Source organism: Oncorhynchus nerka, linkage group LG20 (assembly GCF_034236695.1).
Source record: "Oncorhynchus nerka isolate Pitt River linkage group LG20, Oner_Uvic_2.0, whole genome shotgun sequence".
Classification (NCBI taxonomy): Eukaryota; Metazoa; Chordata; class Actinopteri; order Salmoniformes; family Salmonidae; genus Oncorhynchus; species Oncorhynchus nerka.
This window is the reverse complement of record NC_088415.1, coordinates 26,021,517-26,033,841: the sequence shown is the minus strand read 5'-3', so window position 1 is coordinate 26,033,841 and position 12,325 is coordinate 26,021,517. Positions and strand designations below refer to the sequence as shown.

Sequence of the window (12,325 nt, the reverse complement as noted above, 5' to 3'; positions counted from 1 at the left end):
AGATCTGTTGGAGTATGGCCTGGTCCCAGATCTGTTGGAGTATGGCCTGGTCCCAGATCTGTTGGAGTATGGCCTGGTCCCAGATCTGTTGGAGTATGGCCTGGTCCCAGATCTGTTGGAGTATGGCCTGGTCCCAGATCTGTTGGAGTATGGCCTAGTCCCAGATCTGTTGGAGTATGGCCTGGTCCCAGATCTGTTGGAGTATGGCCTGGTCCCAGATCTGTTGGTCCTTTTGCCGACTCCATTCTCATTGTCAAGTATGACAATATCATAAGAAGTTGGCAAGAGAGCAGAAACAGACTGCCACTCAGGCTACTGGAGATTGGCAAGTCAATAGGTGAATGATAGTTTGGGCAGGTGGTAAGAACTCTGTTAATGCGCTCTATGTACATAACACAATTGAAGTAACGCAGCATATTTAGAGCTCTATATGTGATAGTGAAGCCTTTTGTCCTCGTTGTCCTCAGTGTGAAAATAACATGGTGTGTGCTTGTGCTCTACTTGAGCATGGCTTTGACAGCAGAACTCAGACCTGAGCCATGGATCTGGTTTTGTTGATGAAGATGACAATACTTACATCACTTCCTGGTTTGCCAGAAGGTCCGGGTGGTCCGTGTGGTCCCAGTGGGCCCTGTTATAAGGAGAGAGAGGTGGTTGTTATTGTTTAGGCTGGAGGTTGTACGCTTAATTGTTGTGACTAAGAACAAACTAGTATAAGAAGCTACCTTCCCATAGTTAACTCAAATGAAACAACGCCATTCCACATTTACATAATAACTTTAGTGCCTTCAACCTTGTCTTCGAAGTCTCATTGCCAACTCTAATGAAACTGTTATGTAGCAGGCAGTTCTGTTAAAAAGGAAACCCTGTCTATGTTTATCTAACATTCACAGCATGTAGAGGACGGTGGCATTTTCCTGTTGCTAGTGGTTTTATTTTAATGAAGGGTAAGGATGTTGGTGACTTTCACTTGAACTCTGTGGGGGATGGAGGTCCATGTGATCCTCACATAGGCAGACATTCCATCCACTTCTACAGGTCAGGGATTATAGGTCAAACTGGGTTGCATAAGGTCTTTTTATAGAAACAAAATGCATAAAACAACTATCAGTGCTGAGGATGACAATGTATTAATTATATTGCCCGTCTGAGTGGGTTTATTAGACACTTTCACTATAAACCCTAATTTCTCTGTTTCATGTGGTAAGTATGCAATCAAATAGTGTAAAATGGAAAACTACTCCCTAGATAGCTAATACTAGAATGTGCCGGTGTTGCTGCCAAGGGCTATGCATTCTAATTCTATGTTGTTATCGTGACACCGAGATTTGCAGTGCACCCTGGGATAGTTTTGGATACTCACAGCTGGGCCTGGCTCTCCAGTCTCTCCAGGGTTACCTTGGAAACCTTGTGGGCCCTGGAATTGATTAGAAGGAACATTTAGTCAAAGACATCCTGATAGTCTGCATATTGCTATTGGCTTAGGGTGTCCACAATACGGATCCATACCGCATATTAAGATACAGATAAGCCATAAAATAATATCTTAACCATCCAATACTGAAGGCTAAAGGGTCAAGTACTATTCTACAGCACTGAGTCGTATGTACATAGACATCTAACACAATGTCAGTAGCTATTAGCTATTAAATTACAGTAGCAATTACACAACATTCTCCTTCTGTTGTGGTTATTACTAAGGCTTAGAGAGGTGTCCGGCCCGCAGTAATGAAGGTGTGTATACTTACAGGGGCTCCAGAAGGGCCAGGGGGACCACGGGGACCCATAGGGCCCTACAGACGGAGAGGAAATACATCATATTTACGACAATTTATAGCTCAAAACTGTTGGGATATTTGATAATTAGTCAAAACCCTTTGAATTGTCAGGCAAGCCATTGTAGCCAAATAGCATGGTCTATGTGTCTTATGATGTTGCACAATTAGTTAGTTCTCAGCCTGTGGTTGTATGGTGGTATGAGAACAAAGAAGGAAAATAAATACAGTACATGTCAATGGGTTGACGGATAGCATACAGTGGTTCATTTTCACCACCAGGTGGCAGTGTGGCTTCAAGTCTGTAATACAGCATGCTACTACCACCCTACATTCACCATATACCTACCTATCTATTTAGCTTAAAACTATGATTTTAGGTGTTTCATTAATTCATTTTGAAGTATTTTTAACCCCTCTGGATTCTGTTAAGTTCATTTACAGTAAAGTCTCCTGTCCCCTTACCATAGGTCCTTGCATCACTCCCATCTGTGCACCTCCAGCTTTCTCGTCGAATCCACCAGCCATCTGAGCAGCAAAGTTCTGCAGAAAGGTAAGGGGACATTGTTACTGAATTGACAGGGTCTACAGTAGATTCACTGCCCCCTGGTGTCTACCAAAGCTTTCACAGGCTGTATTTCTGCCTCGCCACTGCTCTGGCGCAACAAAAAAATATGGTGGCACATTTACTTAGTAGTTGTCAGGAGGTATAATAATGGTGAGATTGCCGGTGGTACAGTAGCTTAGCAATGTGTCATCCATAGAGCAACACATAGAGCAACACATAGGTTTATAGTTTAGTCTCTTTCACACACACACACTGTGAGATTGACTGTGGTACAGTAGCTTAGCAATGTATCATCCATCCATCTTTGTTTCTCGATCCTTATTCTACTAACACATAGAGCAACACATAGGCTTATAGCTTAGTCTCTTACACACACACACACTGTGAGATTGACTGTGGTACAGTAGCTTAGCAATGTGTCATCCATAGAGCAACACATAGAGCAACACATAGGCTTATAGCTTAGTCTCTTACACACACACACACTGTGAGATTGCCGGTGGTACAGTAGCTTAGCAATGTGTCATCCATAGAGCAACACATAGAGCAACACATAGGTTTATAGTTTAGTCTCTTTCACACACACACACTGTGAGATTGACTGTGGTACAGTAGCTTAGCAATGTATCATCCATCCATCTTTCTTTCTCGATCCTTATTCTACTAACACATAGGCTTATAGCTTATCACACACACACACACACACACACACACACACACACACACACACACACACACACACAAAGACACAGAGTTTTGTGGTGGTGACGTCCTGCCCCACTGATCTACTGTCCTGTCATTTGTCTCATGCCACTTACCCCGCCAAGGCCTGCAGGTCCGTTAGGTCCGGGTGGGCCAGGGGGTCCGGGGTTCCCTGGGGTGCCAGGCTCGCCATCTCTGCCTCTGGGGCCAACATTTCCCTAGGGAAAATGACAGAGGGACAAACGCATTCAACAACGGGTTCAATACCTAAACATGTTCAGTATTATGACTGGATGTTATTCTGTTTGGAATCAATCAACAAATCAGTCAATCAATCAACCAATCAACTGTAATGCATCAATTAACCTTTCAATTTGCTGCATTACTAGCCTGGCCAATGGTGAATAGTTGCAGAGAACATATTTAAGTGCTTTAGGGATACATGCCACTATGTTGCTTGAATCTTATTGTATTATTTTAGTCGTTATAGAGGAGAATCTTCTCCATATTGGGGAGGTTTTCCAAAATAATGCAGCATATATATCTTACTATCGTGGAGCTAAATTCAAAGTCTCATACATAATAAACTATGCAGTGATCTCTCACAGCAATTACCGATGTTGAATGGTTAGCATTGATTTCAGTCCACACCCCAGACGGATTCCTAAAAGTTACAGGGATTCTGTGTCTTACCTTATCACCCTTAGCTCCGGCTGATCCACGAGGTCCCTGCTCACCTGAGGGGCCCTGCGCAAACAAACATATTAGGATGACCAATAGTACTTCATCAAGAATATTGTGCTGGGGCAAGATGCAAATTTACAACTCATGAAAGATATTCTGCAAGGCAAAATACAACACAAATCATTTTTCATGGAATATATTTAAACAATCGTCATTATAATTCATAAAACAAATGAGCAAATAAATATATGAGAGTATGTTTACCATAGGGCCTGCTGGTCCATTTGCTCCTACAACCTGGACAATGGAACATAAAGGATAGCTTGCTCAGATAAAAGTAGTCTTGTGAAAGGCTTGATGTCTTTGATACGGTGTTGGGCTACACTGATTTGAATAGCTAAGCTGCTGGGAAAGAACATTCCAGGACACTGTGGCCATGGACAAACAGCACAAAATAGACTTCACCAGGAAGTCTGTTGACAGACAAGTTAGTTTAGCTGAAAACATCTTCTGCTTGTCAGGGTTCGTTTTCTAAGAATCCTTGCATACCAGTGAATAAAAACGTTACTAAATGGATGTATGGTGGTTTGGATCCGTTATTTCCGAGGAATGTAGGCAGGGTAACTAATCACTTGTCAACTGGAGGCTTTGGCTTTCTTGGAATCATATTATTCCCCAAAAGAAGAAGAACAATATGCAAATCGGTCATCCGTAACACTCAATGGAATGTTGCCTGTCCATCCACAGTTCATCCAAGATGCTGAGGAGAGTCAACCCAGATACTGACTTGGATAGCTTTACTGCATGTATGTGAGTTTTAAGTGAGGCTATTGTAACATTGTCACATAGTCTTGAAAATCTTTATATGCAGTTGTTCGCGAATGCTTGGCGATGGGATGCATGGGTACTTAAACAGAACCCTCAGTGCCTTCACTTAGATTTGATGGTCAAAATAACCTCCTGATGTCTTTCTGAGTAAGCATGAGCTATCGTGCAGCCCAATAAGCTATCGTATGAATGAACGATACTGAGAAGAAATCAGAGCGTGAGATGATACAAATCAAGAGATCCCCTGTGTCAAGAATAGCAGCTAAATAATTAGACTAAACGGTAAAGCTTAGGGTGCATACTTACATCTGCAATCTCGCCGGGTTCCCCCTTCTGGCCCTAATAGAGTACATTAACAAGAAAGTCAGTGGTCATAATTTAAACTCTGTATTAAGGACATACTCACATCATGTAAGTCTAAGTGTTGTTTAGTGTGTGGATGCAGTGTTTAGATGATCACTTAATATGATAGTGTGAAATGTGATACATTGTCTAAAATAACACATTGCTGATCCAACAACAGAAAATATCCTTCAATTGTGATTTGTCCAGAACAGCTTTCAGTATAGCTATCATATCATCGTTGCCCATGGTCTCACCTTAGCACCAATAGCCACGTCTGATGTTGCAGATGGGTGGGATGAGGAAGAGAGAGAAAACAACATTAAAAAGGGTGAACCTGAGACTGACGGATTGCTGTGTGTAGAGGCCAAACCTCCAGGGGTTGAAAACCCCTGATTAAAAGCCACACCTGTGGAAACCAATGGAAACCAAAGACAGTAGTCCAAACCCTAGACTCTGGAGAACCATCCAGAGTGTGTTGGAGGGTAAGCTGCAGTTCCATGTTGAGGGAGATGGTGCAGAAGCAAGCAAAACCAGGGGATGGGACAGGTGTTTGGATCAAATCCTCAGTGTGTAGTGGATACCAAAAATATTTGTCTCTATAGCGTATTTTGGAGCCTACAACTGAGAACATTGACACATCCTATGGAGTTCAAAGCATAAATGGCCTTAGGGAGGAAAGCATCCTGTTATGAAATGGCACACAACATGGTTATTATGATAGATTGATGATAAATATCCTCAAGTACTTAAAGTAATTACAATTGAGTTTTTAAAGACAATTCTAAATCTTTCAAAATCCAGGAAAATGATTGTTTCAGAAAAGAAAGACATAACACACAGAAAATGACTGAGGTGTGAAAGCAGCTTTGGTTTAGATGAGCAAATATGTATTTTCTATGTTGAAAGTGAACATATCTTAGAATCTTGATAGGATAATATTGAGTATTATAATATTTTACTATCTTTGCATCTCTTCTCTTTGCTAATGCTATATATTGTGTGTTGAGCCTGGGAGGAGGTTGGGTCAAGTCTGGTAAAGTGAAGTACAGTAATGACCCTCCCATGTGTGTCACTGGAAATAGGATCATATCCATACATAACAGGAGTAATATGTGACAGGTGTGTAAAAAGATGATGCTATAGAAAATGTTTCTTCAGAAAAAGGGCAAAGCAGTCAAAATGATATGTATACACACTAGTGATGGAATAAATTATACTTCAGAACCCCAAAGTTGGTGGGACTATCATGTGTTGTCAATCATTGTCTTACTTCACCCAATAGGATCGCTTTGATGTGGTGGGAACGGAGCTTCCATTGGACAAAATGAGACGGTGATTGGCAGCTCAGGATAACAGCCTCCCATAGGTTCTGAGGCTTCTTAGCCACCTGACACTAAAATGAAAGCAAACTTAGAAGTGTCTCATTTTCATTATTGACCCTTTTCATTATTGACCCTTGTTGTTTCTGGTGGAAAGCAGATTCCACGACTAAGGGATTAAACTCCTCATAAAGTGAACATCCATAGAGCGGGATATCTCCAGGTTTAGTCTCCAACCCAAAACAAGCAGGGAAAAAGGTAACACTTTTGAATAGGGAACATCACAGCTAACTACTTGTAAATACCTTTAGTATCAATTTATGAGCCACAAACTCTGTCCTGACTCACATCTGCACACCAAAGTCATGTACAGTACAATAAGCTACTGGGGACCTGTTAACCCCAGTTAACATCTTAACTGCAATTTACTTCCCCATTCAAAAATGTTGGCATGTTAAGGGCGCAGTATTTTATTCATGAATGTGTGAATAAATAAATGACAACCAGTGGGGTGCTGGCGTCCGCAGGGCAGATGGGGTTGGATGATGATCTCCAGGTTGGATGATGGAGTTGGCACACTCTTTTATCTCCTCGCAGATGATCTCATCACACAACACTGACCCGCTGTCACACACACAGATACGACACGGCTCCGGCTTCCACACATCCTTATCATTATAACGATGGTCATCCTGGATGCAGGAGCCTGCCTTCTCTGTGGCCACCACCGGGGGGTGATACAGAGGGCATGGGGCAGAGATGGGGTGGAGGGTGGTGGTTTGGCAAAGAGGGCACGACAGTGATCATAGTAGATAGGTGAGGGGAGGGAGCATGAGGGGGTGGCATGGGTAAAAGAAAATGGCAGGATAGGTTAGAGGGCAAGCAGGATGGGCATTGCATGCAAGATGGTGGAGGTCACAGAGAGACAGGGGCGGAGGTGAGTGGTGGCAGTTGGGAGGAAGAGAGACAAGCTTAGCATGAGGCCTCATTTACACCCCATGCACAGCACACAGCATCACAACACCACAGCATCACAACACACAGCATCACAAAACTCTCACTCACATGACTGCACACACAGCTTGGGAGAGTTATCAACCACATTAAAGACAGAAGCATATCAGCATAATTCATCAAAAACATATGACATCAATATATCCATCATATCCAGGTATTAGACCTAATAGACTCATCTCAAAACTCTAGCAGCATGAGCAGACAGGATCTGTCAAGGCATTGGTCTGGGTGGGTGCTGATTCGGGACATTGATTTTACCTGGGGGCCTCAGTCTCACAAGCTCTAACCACCAGCCTGTGGTTTATTTTCATAAAACAGCACAGCTCAGGAAGCCTCACCCAGGTTTATTTATCCTGCACGCAAACTGCAAGATCTATTCATTTAGAAGGAAGCCAAAGCACCAGAAACATCCATTCAGATTACAGTAATCATATGCAGAAAGCAGCTTCAATGCAACCAACAAATTGTACATTTAGCAGTGCCATTTAAAGGCAGTAGTAGGTATTTCTCCCAGTGGAGTGAGTATATTTAACCTGTAGGCCTGCTGCACTCTCTGGTGACGAATGGACCTGCATGAATGAGTCCCTCACATTGGGAGACTGTGCCCAATGACAAGCTGCTGCCCTAAGTAAACAGGGAATCCTTCATAAATTCTCCATCTGGATCACATAGCGGTGTCAAGCACCAGTTCAGACACATTGGAGAATTAAGAATGGGGAGCTTTCATGCATAGGGTCTCAGGTTTGGCCTGCTAAATATAACGAAATAGAACTATTTGTTTTTCTTGCATTAGTGTAAAAGTGGTTCTTATCACATACCTGCTACCAAACTATACTATTTAACATGAGTAGTCCATTTAAGCTTTCCCCACATAAGGTGGGGTTGGTTGGTGACGTGTTGTTCCACAACTTTTCTTTGAGTTGTGGTGAGATATATATGGACACACGATCCCTAATTCATTACTAAAGGCTTAAACTACCACTACACTGAGCATGTGTGGCAGGGTTAGAGCGTGGTTAGAGCGTTGGACTAGTAACCGGAAGGTTGCAAGTTCAAACCCCCGAGCTAACAAGGTACAAATCTGTCGTTCTGCCCCTGAACAGGCAGTTAACCCACTGTTCCCAGGCCGTCATTGAAAATAAGAATTTGTTCTTAACTGACTTGCCTGGTTAAATAAAGGTAAAAAAAAATATTTAAAAAAAATGTGGCCCCTACATTCTCTTATTCCGGGTACTAAATGGATGAAAAATTAAAGCCTATGTAGCACAGGTCCATGAATATGTTGATTATAAAGCAGCACATGATATTACACGTTGAGTGATGTAGCATAGCCCATCTCTCTAGCGACATACAGAGAGTATCCTGTTCCAAAGTTTGTTCATAAAACACCTACTCCTCCCTCATCAAGTGACCAACTGCCATTCACTTCCTGATACCCTTTGAGCCTGCTCGTCTGGGGTCAAGATGTGTCTGACCCTGTCTCTTTAAATGATGAACTATTTAATCTACAGTATTTCAGCCACCACCCAGAAACTCAAGCTATTTCATTCGCTCAATTCTAACAAAGAGTCACCTAAAACAATATAACTATTCATTTGAAATCAGAGCTGATAATGTTGTTTTCTCAGGAGGGTAAAATGCCACTCTGAACAACAGTAAAAGTTCTCTAAATTGCCTAAAAAGCTACGGAACTGACAAAGCATCTCAAGAGAGCCACTGTGTCTGTCTGATGCAAATAGATTAGTGCTGTTAAATACTGGCACTAGAGAGAGTGCTTGTGTAGCGACGGAATCCACAGTGAATATCCAGTAGTGAAACAAACACACACTTGTTCACCTGGTCCTCCATCCCACACAGATGTGCCTTGATAGCCTCACCTATGTTCCCCCCCAAAACAAAAAACTATTTCAATGCATAGGCCCTGTATATCTGCAAACACTTACAATGTAATTAACATGTTGCAATTAATATACTGTTCAATTCAATACCATTATTTAAATAGTCATTTCTTAATTTGACATCATGGACAATATAACAGTCCAGATAAATCACATTTAATCTCTGAATTGTATCTGCAAGAATTGTAATTCATAATTGTGCAATTCCTCCAATGACTGACCGATACTTTCCTGAGTATGTGCCCTTCCATCAATGCCAATGTTGATATATCTTGTATATCATATCATGTTCGCAGCAGTTTTACATTCAACACTCAGCCTATTCATTTTGCAGGCGAGAATTGCGCAGAAACTGCACACTCTAAATACCAAGTAGTGCCACAGTCATACAGAAAGAAAAAGATTAGTTGATCAAATGTTATCATAAGAAGAATCCAAAAGAAAATTCAACAGAAAGATGCAACTTACGGTCATCCTCTTCCTGGCATCTGACAATGGATAGTAAAACAACTTGGGATGCTACAAGTAGCAGAACAGTCCGTGAATCCACAAAGCTGAACATGTCTAAATATTAGACATGCAGGACCTTGGGTGAGGAGAAAGATGGGACAGAGCAGACGCAGCTCTCTTTCAGTGGTGTGTAATGTGTGTTCCCAGAGACTACAAGGGAACCATGCAGTCAACCTTCCAAAATCGAAGTGGAATCCAACGCGGGGCCCCAGCCGGCACTTTACACCCACCGCGTCAGAGCAAGAACCGTGGTTATGTCCACTGTGCCTTCTACGAATCTTCGTATATTCCAAAATACAAGTCCGACCCCCGACCCCCAGTGGAGCTGAAACTCGACCCACATCTCCCTCCCCTCCACTTCTTCAGCGTCTATTCTCCGAAGGGACCTCTCTCTCCCTTTCCTCTCGTGACATGTGGAGATGAGTTAGGCTACCTATAAATCACACTTTTTGGTTCTCTTTCAACCCCCCCATTACAATAGTGTATGGCCACTCACCTGCCAAACTCATATAGATAGACAACTTCACAATATGGAGATTAGAATATTTGAGGTAGGCCTAGACCTATTAAGAAAGTCATCAACAACAGAATTATGATTTTACCATTTGCAGGTGGCGAGGTGTATTGAGGCCTTCACTGAATAGGAGTAGGCCTACACTCATTCATTGGTTTCATTGTATTGGCATGCAAAATAGCCAACTCTCTTATGGGTGTATTAATACACATTTGTAACTCAATAACATAATATGTGATCTGAATAACTTACTGTTGATGTGGTAATGGTAGTGCAGCTCTGATTATGTCACATACAGTTGCAATTTATGTCAACACCCTAGGACTCATACAGGTAAGAAACAAGGGTTTATACAGATCAGCTCCTGTACTGAAGTTACCTGGTTAAATCCCACACATCTCTGAAATAGTGCTTGAAAGTCCATGGATTCTCCTAAGGGGAAGCTTCAAATCAGATCTCCTCACTTGGTTTGCCTAGTCGACTGTCAATCATGTCAATCACACCTGAAAGTGAATTAAACTGTTGAGCTGTCTGCTTATACAGGCCCTCACACTCAGCATTGATTGTGCATGGCAAATGTTGTAGGCCTAAAATGTCAACATTTGAACAGAGAACTCTCTCTCGCTCTCACTACCTCATTCTTTGTTCCACACCTTTTTTACTAAACATGGTGTTCATTCTCTCACTGGCCCTGAAACTAACCTAATCTGTAAAAAAAAAAAAAGATATACAGTACCAGTCAAAAGTTTGGACACACCTACTCATTCAAGGGTTTTTTCCTTTATTTTTTGTTACATCTGCTCCTGCAACACCCTCTACTTCTCATCCTGTCTCTCCCTAACCGGCCGCCACTCCTCCAGTGCTCTCTCCCTCTTCCTCTCTGTGTGTGTGTGTGTGATTGTGTGGGTGGAGACAGGTGTTCTGGAGGCAGAGCAGATCCCCAGCAGCTGCATCAGTTCCATAATCAAGACCTCTACAAATACTCAGCCCTGCCACTTCCATGCTGCCAGATCATAACCTCTGCTCAGTCAGTCTGCAATTTTTAGCCATTTGTTCCTGCTTAGATCCTGTTTTCGTGTTATGCCTGATTTCCCTTGCCTGGCACGGTTTTCCTCTCCGCTACAGTTCTGCCCGCTCTGACTTAGGCCCGTCTCCAGTCCCACGTCTCGGTCCTGCTACTCTGTCCTGGATCCCCCCACTCCACAGTGTCCTTGGATTTGATGAGTTGGTGTCAAGGGATGAGCCGGATGGACTGGAGGAGCTCATCTCCCTCGCCACCACATTGACTACCGTCTCCGTGAGCGTCGGAGGGAGAGGGCAGGTAGGGTTGCATGCCCCATCACTACATCTGCTTCTTTGCTTGGTCCTCCTCCTCCGACTGCCTCCCTTCCTTAAGTCTCTTCCAGAACATGAACCCATGCAGCTCGGCCCGTCTCTCACCTGAGAAGAGGCAGCAGCGAATCAGCACTAGGAGCTGCCTATACTGTGGCCAGGTTGGTCACTTCGTCTCCACTTGTTCCCTGCGGCCAGCTAAGGGAGGTGGCTCGGTAGTTGCGGGGGATATACTGTTGAGTATATCTCCCACAAAGGCGTTCAACACACCACTTGGACACTTTGAATATTTGGTCATGCCTTTTGGTCTCACTAACACCCCTGCTGTTTTCCAGAGCCTAGTCAATGATGTACTGAGGGATGTGATTGGACGCTTCGTTTTTTGTCTATGTGGATGACGTTCAGATTTTTTTTTTTTAGGACGCTGAGGCTCACCAGGAACACGTTCACCAAGTTCTCCAACGGCTGTTGGAGAATAAGCTTTTTGTTAAAACTGAAAAATGTGAGTTCCATGCTTCCATGCTGTATCTTTCCTGGGTTACATTATTGCACAGGGATGGTTAGGCATGGATCCTTCCAAGGTCAGGGCAGTCACAGGCTGGCCTGCGCCCTCAAACCTGAAGCAGCTACAGCGTTTCCTGGGGTTTGCACATTTTTACAGATGATTCATCCGCAACCACAGCTGTCCGGAAGCACCTCTCACCACCTCCTCATTCCACTGGACCCCTGAGGCAGAGGCAGCATTCCTGGAACTCAAGCGTTGCTTCACTTCCGCTCCTGTCCTTACTCAGCCAGAGCCAGAACTCCAGTTCAGCGTGGATGTGGATGCCTCC

General features: G+C 43.2%; 1 protein-coding gene across 1 annotated transcript in view; it reads right to left on the bottom strand.

Annotated features, from left to right (window-relative positions):
* Window positions 1-9,892, bottom strand: part of LOC115102149 (collagen alpha-1(II) chain-like) — a 28,709-nt gene extending 18,817 nt beyond the window's left edge. The window contains exons 1-10 of the mRNA XM_029621767.2: window positions 9,605-9,892; window positions 5,157-5,176; window positions 4,864-4,896; window positions 3,994-4,026; window positions 3,739-3,792; window positions 3,162-3,263; window positions 2,241-2,318; window positions 1,749-1,793; window positions 1,364-1,417; window positions 578-631 (exon numbers count right to left, since the gene is read on the bottom strand). Of these exons, the coding sequence (XP_029477627.2) occupies window positions 578-631; window positions 1,364-1,417; window positions 1,749-1,793; window positions 2,241-2,318; window positions 3,162-3,263; window positions 3,739-3,792; window positions 3,994-4,026; window positions 4,864-4,896; window positions 5,157-5,176; window positions 9,605-9,698 (567 nt within the window). The 5' untranslated portion in view covers window positions 9,699-9,892. The remainder of the gene's footprint in view (window positions 1-577; window positions 632-1,363; window positions 1,418-1,748; window positions 1,794-2,240; window positions 2,319-3,161; window positions 3,264-3,738; window positions 3,793-3,993; window positions 4,027-4,863; window positions 4,897-5,156; window positions 5,177-9,604) is intronic.
* Between the last annotated feature and the right edge of the window lie 2,433 nt (window positions 9,893-12,325).